Raw genomic sequence first — 21,571 nt, forward strand, 5'->3', positions numbered from 1 at the left:
GCAACATGTGTGAAAAAGCATCCAAAAACACTCAAAACACAACATCGTCGCGCGGCCATGACCTACCTAGTGCTGGTGGGCAACTGCGGTGTCGTAGGCTCACCAGATGGTGCACGCCCGCACTCCACCGCCATGAACGTCGTCGGTCGCTGGAGAGGAGGCGCTGCCGGATCTAGGGAGGGAGCCGTCGGCCGAGGTAGGAGAGGGTAGCTGCTTGCTGGAGCCCATCGGCCATGTGCCAACAGCTTGCTCGAGCCCACTAGCTAGATCTGGTGGGACGCGGGGGAGGGTCACGACCGCCATGGAGTGGAGGAGGGGACGCCATGGTGACTGCCAGACTTGAGAGAAGATGCACATGGAGGAGGGGGCCGCTAGATCCATGGAGGGGAGGGGAGGCTATGACGCATTGGAGGGGACGCCATGGCGCTCGCAGCAGTGATTTTTTTGAAGAATGAAGACTATAGGGTCCGTGTAGGATCTCTGGTTGGCCTAGAGGAGGGTGAACAGGCTTGTGAAAACAAACACTCAAACTTTTATCAAATTCACCCTACGACACTGCTGCTCTAAAAGGCGACACTGTCGGGCTAGAACAACGGCACTACCACACCTACAGACAACTTCGAGTCACAGTTCAAAATCCATGAACAAAAACTTAGATCGGAGAAATTTCCTAGCTTACGGCAGGTATGACAATCATAGATCAAAAGCTAGAAGTAGTAGGAACACCACACACAAGTAGATCGACTAAAAACCCTAGAAATTACCTCAACTACAATATATCATGCAAGTAATGTAAATCAAGCACAAGTGACACAATAATTTATTACATGGTTCGGCTCGCCACCAAGGCTTGCCTACCTTCACGTTGTTGAGGTTAGCCACTAAGGCTTAGGGCTTTACAACTCTTCCTCGTTCTCAAGTCAAGAGACTTAACTCTTGAGATGAGGGGTGAGTTTACTAGCTTCAAGAGATGGTTACAAACCTCCCAAGGCTACCACACAAGTTGGATAGGAGCCAAGCTACAAGAGTAACAAACACAACCGCTGACCAAAACGTGAACCAAATGCTCTTTAGAGTTAAGGAATCAATAGAGCTACTCTCTAATCGAGTTTTGGACCCTTTTCCCTCAAGGATTGATGAAAAAATCAATGGATTTGTTTGGGGGCTTGAGGTCAACAATGGAGGGAGAGAGAGAGCTCCTTTTTTGTTTTGGACAAGATTGAATGAGCAGGAGCCAGAAGAGAGACGTTGGAGAGGAAGAGGATGGGTATAAATACCCCCTCAGCCCCAACGGTCAGTGTCGCGGCTTAAGTGCGGCAGTGCTGCACTACGGCAGCGCCTCTCTTCAAGTGCGGCAGTGCTGCACCACACAAGATAGCAAGGGTAAGAGTGAAGTGTAGACTATCTTGGCTGTGAATCTGAGGATGTATGTGTATGTTTGATCACTTGGTAGCACATATTAACTTAAGCATTGTGTCCCCCTTTATAGTACGGTTTTTTTTATACTCAAATTCAAAATATAAAAGAATTTAAACCTCCTTTGAGTTTGAAGCCATTTATATTTGTAATTGGGGCCTCCTCCATTTCGTGTAGCATCCTCGAACATGAATTCTCTACTTGTCATCTCGATAAATCTCATTAGTTCTCTAATTACGTGGTCATTATCAAGAAAACCTATAATTAGGGCTTGATTCCACTTTCAGTACTTTCAGTCCGTTCCAGAGTGAGCAAGAGGCTACGACTATATGGGGCTCAGTGCGGGCAGGGTCCGTAATAGAGCGGTGCGACTCGCGCGAGGTCTGTTTGGATGGACGGACAACCGAACAGGAGCATTACCGTTTTCGATTTCATTGTGTTTGTTAAGCTCGATCTTGGCGTAACAAGTCACGTACAGTGGGTTGGTCAAGACCTGAGCTAACAAAAGAAGCTTAGTGGATAGAGCCTGGATAGAGGTTTCGGTGCTTACAAAAAAATTCTCAGCTCATAACGTTCTCTTATTTATATCTATATCTATACCTAATAATAAAGAGGCAAATTTTTCTGCCATTTTTTCGTCCATCCATTTTGTTCGTCCACTTCCCCTTAACTACCGGTAGTCGAGAGTTTCTTTCGTCTGGATTTATATATATAACACGTGCTCATACGAATTAGAATAGCTATTGTCTAGAGCGATACAGAGTCCGATTCCAAAACGTATTGGGTTGTGTATGGTCTATGTTTAACCAAAGGTCCATACTCATGAGCAAAAAAAAGTCCATACCCAATACGATTACTATATATAGTAAATTTGATTTTTTTTCCTTTTTCTATTCTGTCATCTATTTGGCCTTTTTCATTTTTTAGATTATCTCCAATCAATTACTGTATCCGATCCGTTTTTTATTTTCGTATTCATTCCACTTCTTTTTCTGATTTCCTCTTTTTGTTTTTTCTTCTCCTTTTTCTTTTTTTTTCTTTTCTAGACTATCAAGTCTGTTTCATGCCCTTTCCCATATTATTTTGCAGGTCATTTTTGTTTTCTCGATTCTCTCATGATTTTTCTTATAGACATAAAAATAAATAATAAACACAATATTATTGATATTTGGATCCTTCATCCTTCCCTAATCCTTAATAATCAAATATTCCTACTACTAAATTATTGATGTAATTTGATTAAGAATAAAAGTTATTCTTATTATAACCAAGATCAGCTAATGGTCTAATTAATTAAATCATGAACAGAAATCTTGGGTAGTTTATTGTCCGATCTAACCGGGAAGCGGCAACAGGGGTTGCGCTGCTAGCAGATATGGCGCTGCGGGAGGCGGTGGCGGCGAGGTGGCCACGACGACCTGTTGGGGGTGGGGAGGCGAGCGGAGAAGAAGAAGGGGGTGGGGAGGAGGTGGCGGACACGGCGAGGTAGCTGCCGCCGGCGGTAGCGTCGGCGAAGCGAACGTAGCCACTAGGGCGGAGTCCTAGCGAGCGAGGTGGGCTGCCTGCAGTGATTCCTCTTTTACACTGAACTTTCCGCTCTTTCATGGATAATTAAATATGTTTATATATTTGATTAAAAATAATATATGTTTATATATTTCTACTTATTTTGCACAGCATAAGAAATTTGCTAATTTGGCTGGCATTATTCCAAATTGCACTTTTATAGACGGTCTATGTTCTAATATAATTATTGCTTCATTGCTGATGGATTAAATACAAAATATACATGTTTTTAGTAACTCAGTAGAGATATAAATTTTGATTTTCTTCCGTTGTAACGCACGGGCATGCTTGCTAGTAACTATAAATGTGTGGGCAGTCCGAGCCTGACCAACTTTACCCGTTGGATGGTTGTGGCATGGATTTCTGGGCCCAAAACAACTGGACCTTTTCAAGCTCAGCCTGGCCCGGTCCAAAGTCCCAAAAAAATGCACGGGCCGTTGGGTTTGCCGGTCTGGGCTACTGCGACAAGCCTGGTAGCCAGGCGGCTGACAGCAGCAACTGGCAAAGCGCGCGGCGGACGCAGAGCAGCAGCGGCCAGCGGAGATGCAACCGCTGCCCAATGCTTCAGAAAGGAGTAATCAATCCCGGGATGCCCGATTAGGGGTCACGTCGGGGCCGTCCCATCGCCTGAGGAGAAGGAAGAGCAGAGCACCACGTCATGATGCGTCCATGCTTGCTGCTGCATGGCTGCACCTCGCACTAGCATCGCCACCGGCCGGATCCCCTCCCCTTATTCCTATGCAAGCCTACGCCTACGCACACCATCACCAGCAGCTGGCCTGGCTCCCTAGTGCTAGTGCTGGTGGTAATAGAAACAGCTTATTGCAACCCGTCAAATCATCCCCTCCTGCTCTGGCCTGGACGCGTCGCGGCGTCGTCCAACGACGAGCCGGCCACGGCCCGTGGCCATCCATGCACGCAGCGGCGAATGCACCTGCACCTGCATGCTCTGCGTCTCGTCGTCTCTCCTCGCTCTTCACGTCGTCTCCGTCCATCCATCCATCACTCATCATCACACACACACTACTGCTGCTTGTTTTTTAACCTTAGCTTTCCTTCTTTTGTTAGCTCTTCCACGACGACCTGGCTCCAACTGCATGCATTTGTATGCATGCGTGAAAGAACGAATAAATGGATTTCTGCACGTCCATACTCCATAGCAGATGTATACGCAGATCGATCAGGCTGGCTGCTGCGGGTGCCGGAGCACAGCACTGCGTGTGCACGCACACGCCCTGGCCTCGAGAGATCTCGCACCAGAGACCAAATCCTCACCGCACTGTGCGAACAGAGCCTTGGTACATGCACTGTTCATGGCATATACTGATGAGTGTACTGCAACTGTGCTAGTATGAATGACTGAAGAAACAAATGCACCAAATACACAGTGGACTATACATTTTGACGGAGTACGTACACATGGGCTGGCTAGAGCCAAGCCAATAAATATTTGAAGCATTTGCGATGGATATATACACGCATGACATGAGTGCACATAGAGATTGAGAGAGCAACAACCAACAAGTGCAGTAGTCTACACTCTCCTGTTTGTAACATACAGTACATAGCTTTTTCTTCACGATCGTGCCTTAACATATTTTTCATTAAGCAGAAGAGAATACAACGACACAACTACGAAAGAACCCTCGTAGCACAGAGTTACAAAGCACCACCAAGGAGGTGGCAAGCAACCTAACAAACCGACCCAATACAATAGAGAAAGAAAAGGCGGTAAGAAGATGACTCTCCCCCTCACATACAGAACTTCCCAAGTTCACCCGACTCAGCCTTATAGTATGTATGACCAACAAAAAGCATTAGGAGAGCTAGCCAAGGCAGAAACATCCTAATAGCAGACAACTTTGCAATATCTCACCGGAGACGGATCGGAGAGACGGTCGCTTGCCTGTGTAAAGACTATCCATTCAAACATGGACTCACTAGCGGAGAGGGGGGAGCCCCCCACCCCAGCGGCGAATCTAGACTAAACTGCTGCCGGGGTCGCACAGATTCATGAACTCAATTTGATGGGGTCGTAGCTGGCCGGAATACGCGGGGTTCCACTGATTCGTACAAAGTTATCGGGGTCGCATGACCCCGACACATGCACTGTGGCTTCGCCGCTGCCCCACCCCCACCACGGTCCCTACTGCCCCACCCCCACCACGGTCCCTACTGTCTCTATTGAATTTTTTTTAATTTGACTAAATTTGAAGAAAATTAGTACTGCTACCTTCCCCACCCTTCTCCAAAAGTACATTAAAAACACATTTTTGGCTCCACTTTTGTATGGAATTCTTACGAAACACTAGATCAGATAGTTCCATCTACACTTGGTGGAGAAGGGGAAGAGCAAAGATGGACAAACATTTAAGAAGGGATTTTGATGGGTTGGCAATTTATTTCTGGCGGAACATTTGGAACGAACATAGCAGGAATACTTTCCATCAAATTTCAAAAGACCCAGATGGTGTCGCCCAATGGCAGAGCTTCTCATAGGCCAATAGGGGCCATGGCCACCCCTAAAGTTGTGTAAACTTCTCATTAGGGCACCGCAATGGGTGACTCATAAGCTAACTACAAGCATTTTTTTTCATATTTTAATACAAGAGAGTGAAAAAACCTAGCTCTCTGCATGATTTAGGTTCGAAGCTCTGCCACTGACATCGCCTACTTAATCAAAGAGGTAGTGAAACAATATCATTTAGCCAAATCAGCCTTTTCTTAAAATGTGTGATATCTTTTTCGTCTCTTTTTTCTCCCTTCTATTGTGCTACCTGGGCCCATATGATAGGTGAAGGTTGAGCCAGCAAGATGTAAAGTGGTTTGTTGTTGTTGTCCAATTTTATTTATCTTCTAATAAAAAATACCCAAAAATGCAGTAAAACTCTTTGCCGTCCTTTAAAAAAACATGCTTAACGAGACGAAATTGGGACCAGGATATATCATTGCATGCTAAACAAACAGACATCTCGATACATTTTAGCTAGTACCATGCACACTTTGCATGTGGATGGATCAACACAGTACGTAGTACAAGCTAAGCACTGTTCTGATGATCCAAATGCATGCATGCAAGTCATAAGCACACATGATTTCATAACAACGACTAATGATGCTACCGAATATAAGATACTATGTCTAATAACTACAAGTGCTTGTCGAAATATGACACTTGGAAACTGACGCTGCAACATTACAGGCCAGGTAAACCGATGGATCATCAGTGTTCAGTAGGGTAACCCTAAGGAACCAACGGTCCGGATCATGCGCCCCTGGGCGTTGCAGCTGGGCCCATCTCATAAAGGAACCCACCACCGTGCTGCAGGTAGGCCTCCAGCCAGGTAGGTGGCGGTGGCGGTGGCGGTGGCTCCTGTGGACCGGCGTTGACCCCGACCTGGGGCGGCGGCGACAGGGCCAGCTTGCCGGCGACGATGGGGGTGAAGGGAGGGAACGGCGGCGGCATGGGCAGCACGGCGCTGTTGCTGCCGTTTGCCGGCTCTGGCTGCATGCAGGCCGCCGCTGCTCCGGGGAAGACGACCTTGCCATGGTTGCTCGGCGGCAACGGCAATGGAGGCGGCTGCATGCTGGGGTGGCCGTGGTGGAAGGGGATGCAGCCGCTAGGGTTTGGGAGGGGAGGCGCAGTGGGGTCCTGCTGGAAGCAGAAGCTGGAGGGGTCCATTGCCATGGGAAGGTAGTAGGGGCTCTTCACCATCATCAGCTTGCTGTACTGGTCGCCTGCCTTGTGCAGTATCCTGCAGATCACCCATTCCTCCTGCATGTATAAAAAGATTCAGCAATTCATCAGTCAGGAGTAGGAGTATAGACATAGAGTATACTAGTAAAAGATTATTTTCTGTCGATTGTGATCCATATCCAGGGCACAAGATTCATCAATAGTGTATCTGAGAAGGTGATCTCTAGGCATAAAACACAGAGGTAGTACATCAGTGTATATAGTATTTATATTTTTCTGAAATTTCAGAGTATATAAATGTCCTGCTGAATGAACAACTTCTGAAGATGGCACATTTGTTTTACAAATTAAAAAACGGGAACCCACAGGAGCAGCACATTGGATGCTCATGCTACTAGTTTATCTTGGGGACATTCTATTCATTGTATTGTACAGCGGAGATTTGGAAGGGAGGCATGTCAGTGTTTGGAGATATGCCAGGTACATCCATGATCCATGCTGCTGCGGCTGAAGCTGGGCACAAGAACTGTGGTTGTTGTACCAGTGCATTATCATGCTTACACCAGCCAGTGTAGTGGCATTGATGAATGCACAGGAGGAGTACTCCTGCATAAAGCACACATCTATCAATCTGCATGCATATGTCACCCCAAGCCCTCTCCTTGTACTGCTATGATGCATACGGAGGTATCATGCATGCCACATTCATTGCAGCCAGGATATCTGCGACTCCTACTTCTTGTCAATGATATCACATCTCTACTACTGTCACACTGTTGCGTTTTCACGGCATTCATTCAAAGAAGAATCATTGAAAGCAGCACAGAAAAACTGAAAAGATCTGCCCTGAAACCTTAAGGAATCCATTCATGCGGCATGGAGTAATATAGCTACTCTAGTTGCGTCGTTTTAGTTTCAGAAACTCGAGAAATGAATCTGCCCTGAACAAATCGGTTCATTTCATGTAGGAGTACACATACCTTGCAGGGGCGGCGAGCGGCGGCGAAGTCGCCGTCGAGGCGGTACTCGTGGAGGACCCACTTGGTCTTCTCGCCGCGCGGCGCGCGGCCCTTGTAGAAGACGAGCGTCTTCTTCATGCCGAGGAGCGCGCCGGTGGCGGCGTTGAGCACCTCGCGGTCCTTGCCGGTGGCCTTCCAGTATCCGGCGCCGGTGGCGCGGTTGGTGCGGAGGCCCGTGGGGTACTTGCGGTCGCGGAGGCTGAAGAAGTACCACTCGCGCTCCCCCATGCGCGCTGCGTCGGGGAGCTCCCACGGCTCGCACCGGTTGAGGTCCACCTCGGCGATGTCGATGCCGCAGCAGGCGCCGTTGAACACCTTGGCGGCCAGGTAGAAGGTGACCAGCTCCTCGTCGGTGGGGTGGAACCGGAACCCCGGGGGAAGCCCGTGCTCCCCTCCCGCCGCCGCCATCTCCTCCCCGAGCAGCTCCCACAGCGCGTCGCCCATGGCCTGGTGGTCCTGGCGGTGGTGCTGCATACACGGTGCTATGCAGCTAGCCACGTACTGAGAGCGATCTGCTGAGAACGAAGCAGGGAGAGAAGAAGGATCCAAAGGGGGGAAAGAGATTTGCCCGAGAACCCTATACCCTTGCCAACCTCACTCTCACTCTTTTCTTCAAGATGATGAGAAGAAGCTCTGACTCTAAGCTGTGGTAGTGTGGTGTGGTGTGGGGGGAGAAGCCAATGCAAGGGGTGCTCTTTATAGTGGGGAGCTTGCTAGGTAGCACCATGCTCCTACCTCCATGAGGACCATGAACATGAGAGCTCTGCTCTCTCTCTCTCTCTCAAAAATGGAAAGGTTGAAGGAGGGCGATGGACATGGTGGCACCTGGCATGGGCCCAATGAGGAAACTTGATGGAGCTTAACGCCTTAACGGGAAACTGTTGCACGTCGTAGCAACGTCCTAGCTAACACCACCGGCTAGTTCCAAGCTATACTACCTATGAGTAGCTAGCTCTAGCTGCTGCTGCTTCTGTAAAGTCTCAGCTACGCCCTGTGTGCACACAGCAGTTACGTACGTTATGCGTGCATACATGAGCATACATACATGCATGCATTGACGCAACGCAACTTTTGAAGGCGCCGTGAGGAAAGGACGACGACGAGGGAAAACGTACGTACTCTACACACGCATGCACGTTCATTCATCGCCGTGCAATATAGGTACGTACATATGTGCATGTGTGATACAACACGTATAGTACAGCCGTCGTGCTTGAACGGGGAGCGTGTACCGGCATATATCTGAACAGACGTATACACGTGTGCGTGCATGCATTCGTATAGGCAGACAGCGACGTATGTGTGTTCCGGATATTGAGGGATGAAGGCAGTAGGGTGATGAACATGCATGTACGCAAACTGTGTACTTCCCTTTTTTCGGGGTACTATGTAGTGTCTACTACTGCTTGCCATGCCGATACTAATTAATAATCCTTCGCGCTCGATTGGGCATGCATACGTACTCCTGTATCACTGCTGGAAAAACGAATTGTTCCGTGGATGATAAATTTTTCTGTGCGTTTGTTTTGGTATGCTGTGGGTTTTAAAATATCCCCACAGAAAAATATGAAAACCCACAGAATAATTATATGATTTTTCTGTGCGTGACAATACACACACGGAAAAAATCAGCACTCACAGAAAAATGAAAATTATTCTGTCGGTTCTTTAAAAACGCACAGAAAAAAGATATGTACGCACAGAAAAAATGTTATTATTCTGTCGGTATTTTAAAACACACAGAAAAAACGTACACACGCACGGAAAAAAACCAAGATTTCCTAACCCTAACCCGCCGCGGACTCGCTCGGCTCCTCACGCACGCACGCTCCCCTCCCTCCCCTTCTTCTTCCCCGCCGCAGCCCCCCCACACTCCCCTCCGCTCCTCCCGAACCCGAACCCACACCCGCCCATCCTCCGCCCCCTCCCTCTCCCCCATCTCCCCTCCCTCCCCTTCTTCCTCAGCGCGGCCGGTGCCGCCCCCTCCCTCTCCCCCCTCCCCTACCTTCTTCCCGAGATCCGGCGCGGCCGGCGTTCCCCGGTGCGGCCCCTCCCCTCCCGCTCCCCACCAGCGAGATCCGGCGGCCGGTGCCGCCCCCTCCCTCTCCCCCCTCCCCTACCTTCTTCCTCGGCGCGGCCCCTCCCCTCCCGCTCCCCACCGGCGAGATCCGGCGCGGTCGGTGCCACCCCCTCCCTCTCCCCCCTCCCCTACCTTCTTCCCCGGCGCGGTCCCTCCCCTCCCGCTCCCCACCGGCGAGATCCGGCGGCCGGTGCCGCCCCCTCCCTCTCCCCCCTCCCCTACCTTCTTCCTCGGCGCGGCCCCTCCCCTCCCGCTCCCCACCGGCGAGATCCGGCACGGCCGGTGCCGCCCCCTCCCTCTCCCCCCCTCCCCTACCTTCTTCCCCGGCGTGGCCCCTCCCCTCCCGCTCTCCACCGGCGAGATCCGGCGCGGCCGGTGCCGCCCCCTCCCTCTCCCCCCTCCCTTACCTTCTTCCCCGGTGTGGCCCCTCCCCTCCCGCTCCCCATCGGCGAGATCCGGCGCGGCCGGTGCCGCCCCCTCCCCCCCCCCCCCCCTCCTCCCCTACCTTGTTCCCCGGCGCGGCCCCTCCCCACCGACCAGATCCGGCGGCCGGTGCCGCCCCCTCCCTCCCTCCCCCAACGGCGAGATCCAGGGAGGGGGCCCGGCGGCGGCGCACCCCAGGCGGCGGTGGGGACGGCTGCGCGGGCCAGGGGTGAGCTGCAGCCACCTGGCCGAGAGCGGCAGCGGTGCCGATGGTGCGGTCGTGGTGTCGGCGTGCCTTTTTTATTTTTTTATTAGAGCTTCTGTTAGCTGTATAATTAGCGAGTAATTTAATTCGTGCTTTGATGCTTTGCTTCCGTGCTGCTTGAGAATTTCCTAATTGTTCCTAGTGTTTTAGTAGTATGATATCTGGTTGTTTTTGTTCAATCAAGTTGAGAAAAAAAAACATGTTCAAATTGTTATCCGGTACTTGGACTTTCAGTATAACATATCCTTGATGGTAAATTAACTGAACAAAATTTGCAAATGTTTGCTCACTACAAGTTAATCTGTCATCATCTGTGTGGATTGATATGCTTTGCTCTTTTTATAGACAAAATCAAACTTCATCTGCAGTGGTTGGGGTTCACAGTTTGTGGATGCATATATAGCATGTCTTTCTTTTTCCAATTGTTGCTTTGCCTATCAGAACTATTATGTCAGCATATGCCTCTATGGTAATGCTTGCCTTGCTCCATTGCGTTAGTAGTAGTTGTCCTATAGATGTAGCTGCAGGATCTTGTTATTCTTATGATAAAAAAATCTAGCACCTTTGGATGGTCAGATTGGTGACGCCCGTGGAAGTTACTAGTATATATCAACCTGATCAATCATTTTGATATGTGATATTTGCGGAGCTGAGATGATATGAAACCCCAGTCTCGTGCCACGCCGCTCTCCCCTTCCCTAACTATGCCTTGTGACTTTTTTTGTTTTGTACTACTCTTGAGTGGCTGTGATGAATCAAGTTTCCATTAGAGAACTTCTGCACTTTAGCACCTTATGAGCTGGTACTTGGGATATTTTGTTCTGTTTGCTGCTTAACTAGGATGGCTTGTACCAGTACAAGCAACCAGTTCTGTGGCCAGTTCAATTCCCATTAGAGAGAGAGAATTAAATTAAGTTCCAGGTGCCTTTGACATACTGCTCTCTAATGGGTAAATCTGAGCCATTTCTCGAGTTCTTTTGCTCTTGTTATTTTGCTCCAGGTGAAATATATGTAGTTCTTGTGCTTTTGACATACTGCTCTCTAATGGTCTGGTAAGTCAAATTGATCATAACAATTGCTGGGCTCGTTGGGTACTTGGTTTAATGCGGGTGTATCTTTCTGCCAAAGTTATTACAGTTTATGTCTACTTGGTTGAAATTCAATTACATCTTACTTGGTTGACGACATTAATGCACTTAATCACAAGGCACTGTACTTACTTGGAAATTTCTTGTCAGGATCTAGAAATAGATGGTGATGTGGAGTTTCTTATTTTGGCTAGTGATGGGCTCTGGGATGTGGTGCCAAATGAGGTTAGTATGCCATATACCAAATTTGGTACACGTATCTGCGTTATTTCTTTTGAGTAATATCCCTGTTATGCTTTTGATATGGATGCGGAAATTTCTTCTTTACAAGAAGCCCTAGTCACTTCAATTGCTGAAAAGGACGATTTGGGAATGGTAAAACTCTATACTTTTATCCATTTATATGTTATGTGAAATAATTTCATTTTCTAAAATGAATGCAGCAACTTACTGATGCCCTTTTGGACATGGAATCTGAAAGATCAATTTGGACAGCAAAGGAGAAAGAATACCTAGAAGCTAATCATAGATTGAACATCTGCCTTGATGAGAACCACAAACTTTCAGAAGATTTGATAAAGGTACCTTTGATAGGGTTGCATGTTTTAGTTCCCCTAATGTGTACGCATTGGGAGTATGTTCGCTGATAAATATTAATGCTTTAGTTTGAACACATCCAATTTATCTTTAGCTTGGATTGGGAGTATGTTCGTTTGCAAAATTATTGTACAAAAATGAAGCCTGAAGTTATCAGCGATCAATGACATTCGACATTCATATTGGATTTTGCTAGCTAGAAAGTTTTCTTGAAACTGATTAGTAAGCTTACGTGGAAAAGATTTACTGATATAGGGACAAATTGATAGTAGTGCCTCCACTGGTTATTGCTTATTCAACCATTAAATGCTCACGAAAATGCATGCATACCTGGCATAAGCTCCTGGCATGTGTTTGTATTTTAGAAAAGAAAAAATCATGGATGTGTGGATCACAGTACTTTCTCTAGTCGTGTAGACATGCATTGATGTTTTCCTTGACACAATTTTTTCTTGTGCACATATAACAAAACTAAGAGTCAGCAGAAGCTTCACTCACTGTTTCTTTCCTTGTTTGCGCTGATTGGTGCATATGGTTGTTCCAGCATGCTGTTGCATTTGTGAAGGACGAGGATAGCCCTGAGGCTGCAGCCCGGAAGCTTACGGAGATCGCCTTCAGGCGTGGGAGCAACGACAACGTTACATGCATTGTTGTAGAACTGCTGATTTGTGTATTATTTGAATGATGAAACCTTGTTGGTCATGCATAGAAATTACTGTATGAAAAATATATATTTTAATATGCTGTTGCTACTGTTTTAAAATAATTTTTTTGTGTGTTTAACTCCTTTTTCCTGTGAGGCTGGCTATATAGAAATATTTTTTTTTAATCTGGGCGAAATCAATTTTTCTGTGAGTTCACTTAGACCGACAGAAAAAAACATGTGTTTTTCTGTGTGTTTATTTCTTTTTTCTGTGTGGATTAACACACAGAAAATTTAGTTTTAATCTGGGCGAACGTAATTTTTCTGTGCGTGTAACACCCACAGAAAAATTGTTTCTGACGGTGAACCCACAGAAAAATTTGATTTTTCTGTCATTATATTTCTGTGGGTATTTTTCTGAGGGTACACCGTCAAAAAAATATTTTTCTAACGGTATTCATATTTTTCTGTGTGTTTTCGCACACACAGAAAAATGCAAGATTCCAGTAGTGTATGCGCTATTTAGCATAGCGCCTCTTGTTCGTCCTTCGTGCCATGTTTAACTGTTTTGGAGCTACGACAAACAATACTAAACTGCTTAAGATATAACTATACACTAGTAGAGAACAGACCTTTGATCCTCGATCAAAATGGGCTCTAGTCCCAGAATTTTTTGCGCCCGGGACTAGAGATACCTTTAGTCCCGGTTGGTGGCTCCAACCGGGACTAAAGGTCCCTGCCCAACGGCTACTGCGCCAGACAGAGGTGGCAGGGACCTGTAGTCCCGGTTGGAGCCACCAACCGGGACTAAAGGTATACTTTTACTCCCGGTTGGTGGCTCCAACCGGGAATAAAGGTCTACTCTCGGGCCGTGGCTACGCCCGGGGTTGGAAAGTTACCTTTAGTCCCGGTTGGATCCATCAACCGGGACTAAATGTTCTCCCTTTATAAATCGGCCGTCTTCTCCTTCCTCCCCGAGCCCAAGCTCAGCACATTTTGAAGCTCACTGCAGTAGTGTTCTTGCTTCCTCCCTCCCTCCATTGTTCCTCCATCCATTCTTCGATTCCTCCGTCGATTTCTTCGATTCCTCCGTCGATTCTTCAGTTGTAAAGGTTACCAATCTCATACTCTCATTTTTTACCATTTTCTTATGCCATTTTGTTCACTATATATATTTATGGTTCTTTATTGTGGTTTTTTTTTTCATTTGTAAGCAATTTGAGCTCAAAATCACTTCAAGCTTGCATATTTACATGAAAGAAGGTTAAAGTATATATAAATATAAAGTTAGAAAATAGTTAGAAAATTATAGCAAATCCTTACTAGTTGAACTTGCGGACCGTGTTCAGGTCGGCGAGGATGTTCTCTACCGAGCGGTAACGGACGTCAAGGAGGAGCTTTGATTCTATGAGGGAGAGCGACAACGGTCGTGGAAGACCATGTTCCCTTCCTCGTAGAATCGGAGCTCTTCCTTGACCAAGTACGGTGCCGTCCGGTGGAGAAATGCTCGTCGAGCTGATCACGTAAGCAAGGTCAACTAGTACGGATGGTTATTTATTCACATGTACCGATATCGTCGCAGTAGTCTGTCAATCACCGTACCTAAACGTAGTATATATAAATATAAAGTTAGAAAATAGTTAGAAAATTATAGCAAATCCTTACTAGTTGAACTTGCGGACCGTGTTCAGGTCGGCGAGGATGTTCTCTGCCGAGCGGTAACGGACGTCAAGGAGGAGCTTTGATTCTACGAGAGAGAGCGACAACGGTCATGGAAGACCGTGTTCCCTTCCTCGTAGAATCGGAGCTCTTCCTTGACCAAGTACGCTGCCGTCCGGCGGAGACATGCTCGCCGAGCTGATCACGTAAGCAAGGTCAACTAGTACGGATGGTTATTTATTCACATGTCCCGATATCGTCGCTGTAGTCTGTCAATCACCGTACCTAAACGTAGTAGTCTGTTATGTGTGTACATTCCCATTCTTCTGTTAATTTGCGGAAATATCATATGAATTACTTACCTGCCGCAGTAAAAGACGAGAACACAATGACCATTAAAAATATCATTGTTTAGAGATCTAGATAATTTTATAGTTTGTTAATTTTATTTGTTTATAAAAGGAGGAATTTATAGTGTATTAAAAAATGAGTATAGAGAGTAGATGGCAACTGCTTCCGGGTCCTCGGCCTCTCATGGGTTTCCAAAGCGACTTAGGCCGGGTCTTCCTCTCATTCCATGCGGCAAGTGTCGTGATGAGACGAAGATTGTGATGGAGTACCGAGTGAAGAAGGAGGGTCCCAACAAGGATCGTATCTTCTACAAGTGTCCGGATCGCAATGTGAGTTATTTTATCGTATTTAATGATTATGGTTAGTTTATACCTATTTTCATGATGGTTGTGATTAAAGTTCTAATTTTTTGTTTTAATTTCAGTGGAATGGCAGTGGACGATGTTCAGACTTCTACTGGGAGGAAGAGTATGTTGAACTCGTGCAAAAATATCTTGCACAACAGCCAGATAAGGCGGCTAATGAGGCAGTGATCCAGCCGAAGAAGCCCAAAGATGTTGCACAATCGGGGGATCTGTCTGTTTTAGTTGAGATTGGTCGCGAAATCCTTGTGCTCCTGAAATGTATTTTAGCTTTAGTTCTTTTAGTGGTAGTTGGGATTGTCTACATTGTAGCGATGCTTTCATAAATTTGTATCTTTTGTGGTGGCACGCATGTTGTATAAATAATTAATTATGATCTAGGTTTTAATATGATATTTATGTCATGTAATGCAGATGAGACGTTATTGGATGTATAATGCTGATCGCCGCTCCCAAGAGTTCATTGACGGCGTGCATTCTTTGTTACGTGCGGCCAAGGCAAACAAACGCGATGGTTTCATGTGCTGCCCATGTGCCATATGTAAGAATACGGTGGAATATCCTTGCTCAAGGACTCTTCATTCACACTTGTTCAAGTCGGGTTTCATGTCAAACTATATTTGTTGGACAAAGCACGGAGAAACCAGTGTTGTAATGGAAGAAGGTGAAGAAGAACAATGGGATGACAATGATATTATTCCTGATGGTGCGTGCTTCAATGATACTGCAATGGGAGAAGCTAAAGAAGAGGTAGCCGTAGAAGATGAGCCGGCTGATGATCTTTGTTAGGTCATTCATGATGCACAAAGAGAATGTGAAAGTGAAAAGGAGAAGATCAAGTTCGAGCGGATGCTAGAAGATCACAAGAAATTGTTGTACCCAACTTGTGATGCAGGGCAGAAAAAGTTGGGAACCACACTAGAATTGCTGCAATGGAAGGCAAAGAATGGTGTATCTGACAAGGGATTTGGAGAGTTACTAAAAATCCAAAAGAAGATGCTTCCGAAGTACAATGAATTGCCCGCCACTACCTACGAAGCAAAACAAGTTGTCTGTCCTATGGGGCTAGAAATAGAGAAGATACATGCATGTCCTAATGACTACATCCTATACCATGGCAAAGAGTACGAGAAATTGGATGCATGCCCGGTATGCCATGCGTCGCGGTATAAGATCAGGCGAGATGACCCTGGTGATGTTGAGGGCGAATGTCCGCGTAAGAAAATCCCTGCCAAGGTTATGTGGTATGCTCCTATAATACCACGCTTGAAACGTCTGTTCAGAAACAAAGAACATGCAAAATTGTTACGATGGCACAAAGAAGACCGTAAGGTAGACAATATGTTGAGACACCCTGCTGATGGGTCCCAGTGGAGAGCAATCGACAGAGAATTCCCGGAGTTTACAAATGACGCAAGAAACTTAAGGTTTGCTTTAAGTACAGATGGTATCAATCCTTTTGGAGAGCAGAACAGTAGTCATAGCACTTGGCCTGTTACTCTAAGTATCTACAACATTCCTCCTTGGTTATGCATGAAGCGGAAGTTCATTATGATGCCTGTGCTCATCCAAGGCTCGAAGCAACCTGGCAATGACATCGATGTGTACCTGAGACCACTTATTGACGAACTTCTCATTTTGTGGAATAAAGAAGGTGTACGTGTGTGGGATGAGTACAAACAGGAACACTTTGATCTGCGAGCATTGTTGTTCGTAACAATCAATGATTGGCCTGCTCTAAGTAATCTTTCAGGACAGTCAAACAAGGGATATAATGCATGCACATACTACTTCGGTGATATTAGAGGTGTATTCTTGAAAAAATGTCAAAAGGTCGTGTACCTTGGCCATCGTCGATTTCTTCCTGCAAATCACCCCGTAAGAAAGAAAGGCAAGCATTTTAAAGGGAAGGCAGACCACCTGACCAAGCCTCGCAACCGAACCGGTGAGGATGTACTCGATATGGTCAATGATGTGAAAGTCGTCTTTGGAAAAGGACATGGAAGCCAACCTATTCCGAAAGACGCTAACGGTCACGCACCCATGTGGAAGAAAAAGTCCATATTTTGGGACCTACCCTATTGGCAAGTCCTGGAGGTCCGTAGCTCGATCGACGTGATGCACCTGATGAAGAATCTTTGTGTGAACCTGCTAGGCTTTATGGGTGTGTATGGAAAGCCTAAGGACACATTTGAAGCACGACAGGACCTGCGTTGTTTGAGAGAAAGAGATAACCTGCATCCAGAGAAGACAGATGATGGACGCCATTACTTACGTCCTGCTAGCTACACTCTAAGCAAAGAGGAGAAGGAAATCATGTTTGAATGCTTAAACAACATCAAGGTACCATCTGGATTCTCCTCGAATATAAAGGGTATTATAAATGTGCCAGAGAAGAAATTCTATAACTTAAAGTCCCATGACTGTCACGTTCTCATGACGCAATTACTTCTAGTTGCATTAAGAGGAATTCTACCTCCAAATGTACGTCTAGCCACTGTGAAGCTATGTGCATTCCTCAATGCAATTTCTCAGAAGGCAATTGATCCAACTGATCTAGCTAAACTACAGAATGATGTGGTTCAATGTCTCGTCAGCTTTGAGTTAGTGTTCCCTCCTTTCTTCTTTGATATTATGACACACCTCCTAGTTCACCTAGTCAAGGAGATTTTCACTCTCGGTCCTGTGTTCCTACACAACATGTTCCCCTTAGAGAGATTCATGGGAGTCCTGAAGAAATATGTTCACAACCGTGCTCGCCCAGAAGGAAGCATCGCCAAGGGCTATGGAACAGAAGAGGTCATTGAGTTCTGTGTTGACTTTATTCCCGACCTTGACTCGATTGGTGTTCCTAAATCGAGACATGAGGGGAGACTAAGCGAAAAGGGGACACTAGGGAGGAAAACATATATTGGTACGGATGATGATTATTTCAATAAAGCGCACTACACAGTTCTACAGAACTCCTCTTTGGTAGATCCGTATATTGAGACACACAAGGATCTCTTACGATCCGAGTTTTCAGGGAAGACTGAAGCTTGGATTACGCATAAGCACATGGAAACTTTTGGCGGTTGGTTGTGAAAAAAATGTCAAGGTGATGAGAGCATCCATGAGCAACTGTATTTATTGGCTATGCAACCATCATGGCATATCGTCACATACAAAGGGTACGAGATAAATGGGAACATATTCTACACAGTAGCCCAAGATAAAAGGAGTACCAACCAAAACAGTGGTGTCCGCATAGATGCCACAGACCCGAATGAGAATAAGCAGACATATTATGGACGCATAGGTGAAATATGGGAACTAGAATATGCACCTACTTTGAAGATCCCATTGTTCAAGTGCCAATGGGTCAAGGTGACCGGAGGCGGGGTAACAGTAGACAACGAGTATGGAATGACAACAGTAGACCTTAGTAATATTGGGTACAAAGATGAACCATTCGTCCTTGCCAAAGATGTGAATCAGGTGTTCTATGTCAATGATATGTCTACCAAACCAAAAAGAGGGAAAAACGATAATGACTCAACCAAAGAGCCAAAGCGTCACATAGTTCTTTCAGGGAAAAGAGTCATCGTGGGAATTGAGGACAAGTCGGACATGTCAGAAGAATATGAAAAGGATGACCGAATTCCGCCCTTCAAAGTGAACAAAGACCCTAGCATCTTGGTAAATGATGAGGACACTCCATGGTTACGAAGCGATCATAACCAAGGGACATACGTAAAGAAGAAGTTCACTGCTGTGCCCACTTGATGATATAGTGATTTAATATAGTGTGTGTTTGAGATATTATGTAATAATTGTGAATTCAGATGTTTATTATGTCATGTTTCAAATTAAATCAATGTTTGATTTGGTGGGATTTCTCTCTCAAAAAGGTAAATTAGGATACTGAGTGATGAAAAATTAAAATATTAACGTTAAAATGATGTGAAAACAAATTTCCTGTCCAAAACCAATAGTTTTAATAATTTTAATTAAACACTACATTTTTGCATTAACGAAATAATAAATATTAGTTACATTATGTTTTATAATTCTAACAAAAAATAAAAAAAGTTAGGTTATCGATTTTTCCTATGTGCAATAAACAAAAAGAAAATTCATATTTTTAACAAAATAATTTTATGCCTTTTATTTAATTTACTATGTATTTAACAAAAACTATTGCATTTCTATTGTATTTAACAAGACTATTGCTTAAAACAGGCGAGAAACGAAACTGCAGGCCACCTTTACTCCCGGGTGGGAAGCCCACCCGGGAGTAAAGGTGGGCTGCAGTTTCGTGGCCCGCCAAAAAAAACCCTTTACTCCCGGTGCGTGTTACCAACCGGGAGTAAAGGTATACCTTTACTCCCGGTTGGTAACACGCACCGGGAGTAAAGGTACCTTTACTCCTGGTTGGTAATACGCACCGGGAGTAAAGGGTTTTTACTCCCGGTTGGTGGCTGGCACCGGGAGTAATTCTCTCTGATATATAACATCCTGCGCCTGGCGCAGATCGATCCGCTCGTCTTCTTCCTCGTCGAACACCGCCGCCCTCTTCTTCCTCGCGCCGCGTCCGTTCGCCTTCCGTGACACCGGCGCCGCCGTCTTCTTCCTCGTGCGGCCTCCACCGCGCGCGCCCGTGCCCCTCCTCCGCGCGCGCCCGTCGCCCTCCACCGCGCCCTCCTCCGCGCCCGAGGCCCTCCACCGCGCGTTGCCCCACCGCGCCCGAGGCCCTCCACACTGCCGAGCTTGATCGAGGTGATATATTCGTCGATCTCTTTGTACATTCGTCCGAGCCCTCCACTGCCGAGTTCTAGATCACGTCGAAAACTACAACTTTGGTGTAAGCCATGTCAACGCTCGAGGTCGATTAAAAATTCCAAATTTTGAATCACAAAATCTAGGAACTAAAAATGAATATTTGGAACTCTAAATGATTTTAAATAAAAACATATCTTAAGGCAAGTTTTGAATATTTGGATATTATATGGATAAATTAGCAAGTTTAATTAGAGTGTCAAAAACTGCATTTTATGGTACAAAAATACATTTTAAGATCACTGGGACCTGAACTCATGACAAGTATAATTAAGGACCACCAATGAAATTACTTTAGAAATTAATTAGATCGATGTAAATCCATGGCTTGTATAATAAACACGCTATATATTATTTGAAAACAACGCTACGAACCATCCGCTAATGAACTTTCGTTACAAACTCCTCAGGATGGCAACCATTGTCATTGTCACTAAAGCTGAAAATGATCCAGCCCATCAACCGCCATATATTCATCACTATATGATATGCCATTATTCCAAGATGCAGTTTCAATAGAAGAATTTTTTCTATCTTCATAGATCAATGTTTGTTAACAAAATTTTATCCAAATATATTCATGTAGGGTCTTTTTTTTGAAGGATTTGTTGTAGGATATATAATGGTCAAATAGGAACTCAATTTTGATACCCAGTTTGTAAACTAAGCTTTTTTTAGTTTATCAAAAATATCACATGTGATGATGTTAGCAGTTTTGGTTGGACTTGCATGCATGGCTACAGACAAATGAAGGAAAACTTCAATGTTTCTTCATTTGTGAACTTTGAATATACAGATATAATATATTAATGTTGCTAAAGTAATATGAGCATTACATATTTTTTTCCGGGAAGACTATCTTCAAACTTTATATCATAGCATCAGAGATCGCCTGTAGAAGAAGAAAATAAATTCTTATCATTTCGAAAATAGTAATGGTTATATGAGCAATAAGACACATATACTTACATTTCATAATGACTTATACTTACATAGAATTTTCTCATATGATGAATGACTACATGGTTCACATGGTACATAGGATCACAACATCACGCACCGACACCGCCCCGGCCCGCCTCACGTCGTCGTCGTCGTCAGCACGCCGGCCCGCCTCACGTCATCGTCGTCAGCACACCGGCCACCGCGCCGACACATATATATACGTCATTTGTATTCATATGCATTTCGTCCATGCGTTTCTATGTATACGGCGGAGCACCGCCACCCTCGTTCACCCATGTGTACAGACATATATACGGCGGAGTGGAGCACCGCCACTCTTATCACACCGCCCTATCTCGTGCCCTAATTCACCCTAGTACCGACGTAGTTCGTCCTAGTGTGGCGAATTGCGTCCGTGACCGAGGGGCAAGATTTAATAATGCATATTGTTTGTAGATTTTACGCATGTAATAAGCAAAGATTTGACGTACCATATATTGGTTTTGTTTTTTGAAGCTAGATGGCCGACCCGAGAAATATGGATGAGGAGGAGTTGATGATGAATTTGATCAACACTGGCACTCAAGTTGCCAGCGATGATGGTGCTAAAAATAACGTGCAAGAGGATGCAGATGATGGGAG

The 21,571-nt window shown here is 45.6% G+C and overlaps 2 protein-coding genes across 2 annotated transcripts; one reads left to right on the forward strand and one right to left on the reverse strand.

The window, feature by feature from the left end:
- Positions 1 to 6,247: 6,247 nt before the first annotated feature.
- On the reverse strand, positions 6,248 to 8,337 carry LOC136476874 (protein CUP-SHAPED COTYLEDON 3-like). Its single transcript, XM_066474845.1, has 2 exons — positions 7,660 to 8,337; positions 6,248 to 6,757 (listed from the first exon to the last, which is right to left on the reverse strand). The coding sequence occupies exons 1-2, from the start codon at positions 8,170 to 8,172 to the stop codon at positions 6,248 to 6,250; spliced, it is 1,023 nt and encodes a 340-aa protein (XP_066330942.1). The 5' UTR covers positions 8,173 to 8,337.
- A 3,454-nt stretch (positions 8,338 to 11,791) lies between these two features.
- LOC136469514 (kinesin-like protein KIN-7I) lies at positions 11,792 to 12,836 on the forward strand. The gene is made up of 3 exons (XM_066467681.1): positions 11,792 to 11,929; positions 11,998 to 12,135; positions 12,696 to 12,836. The coding sequence occupies exons 1-3, from the start codon at positions 11,858 to 11,860 to the stop codon at positions 12,834 to 12,836; spliced, it is 351 nt and encodes a 116-aa protein (XP_066323778.1). The 5' UTR covers positions 11,792 to 11,857.
- Positions 12,837 to 21,571: the final 8,735 nt, after the last annotated feature.

The sequence above is a fragment of the Miscanthus floridulus genome, chromosome 8 (genome assembly GCF_019320115.1).
Source record: "Miscanthus floridulus cultivar M001 chromosome 8, ASM1932011v1, whole genome shotgun sequence".
Lineage (NCBI taxonomy): Eukaryota > Viridiplantae > Streptophyta > Magnoliopsida > Poales > Poaceae > Miscanthus > Miscanthus floridulus.

Excerpts from the sequence above, each read along its gene's own strand:
- LOC136476874 (XM_066474845.1), bottom strand. The coding sequence starts at position 8,172 with ATGCAGCACCACCGCCAGGACCACCAGGCCATGGGCGACGCGCTGTGG. Across the intron at positions 6,758-7,659 it reads CCGCTCGCCGCCCCTGCAAG|GAGGAATGGGTGATCTGCAG; the intron begins GTATGTGTACTC and ends TTATACATGCAG.
- LOC136469514 (XM_066467681.1), top strand. The coding sequence starts at position 11,858 with ATGGATGCGGAAATTTCTTCTTTACAAGAAGCCCTAGTCACTTCAATT. Across the intron at positions 11,930-11,997 it reads AAAAGGACGATTTGGGAATG|CAACTTACTGATGCCCTTTT; the intron begins GTAAAACTCTAT and ends AAATGAATGCAG. Across the intron at positions 12,136-12,695 it reads TTTCAGAAGATTTGATAAAG|CATGCTGTTGCATTTGTGAA; the intron begins GTACCTTTGATA and ends TGGTTGTTCCAG.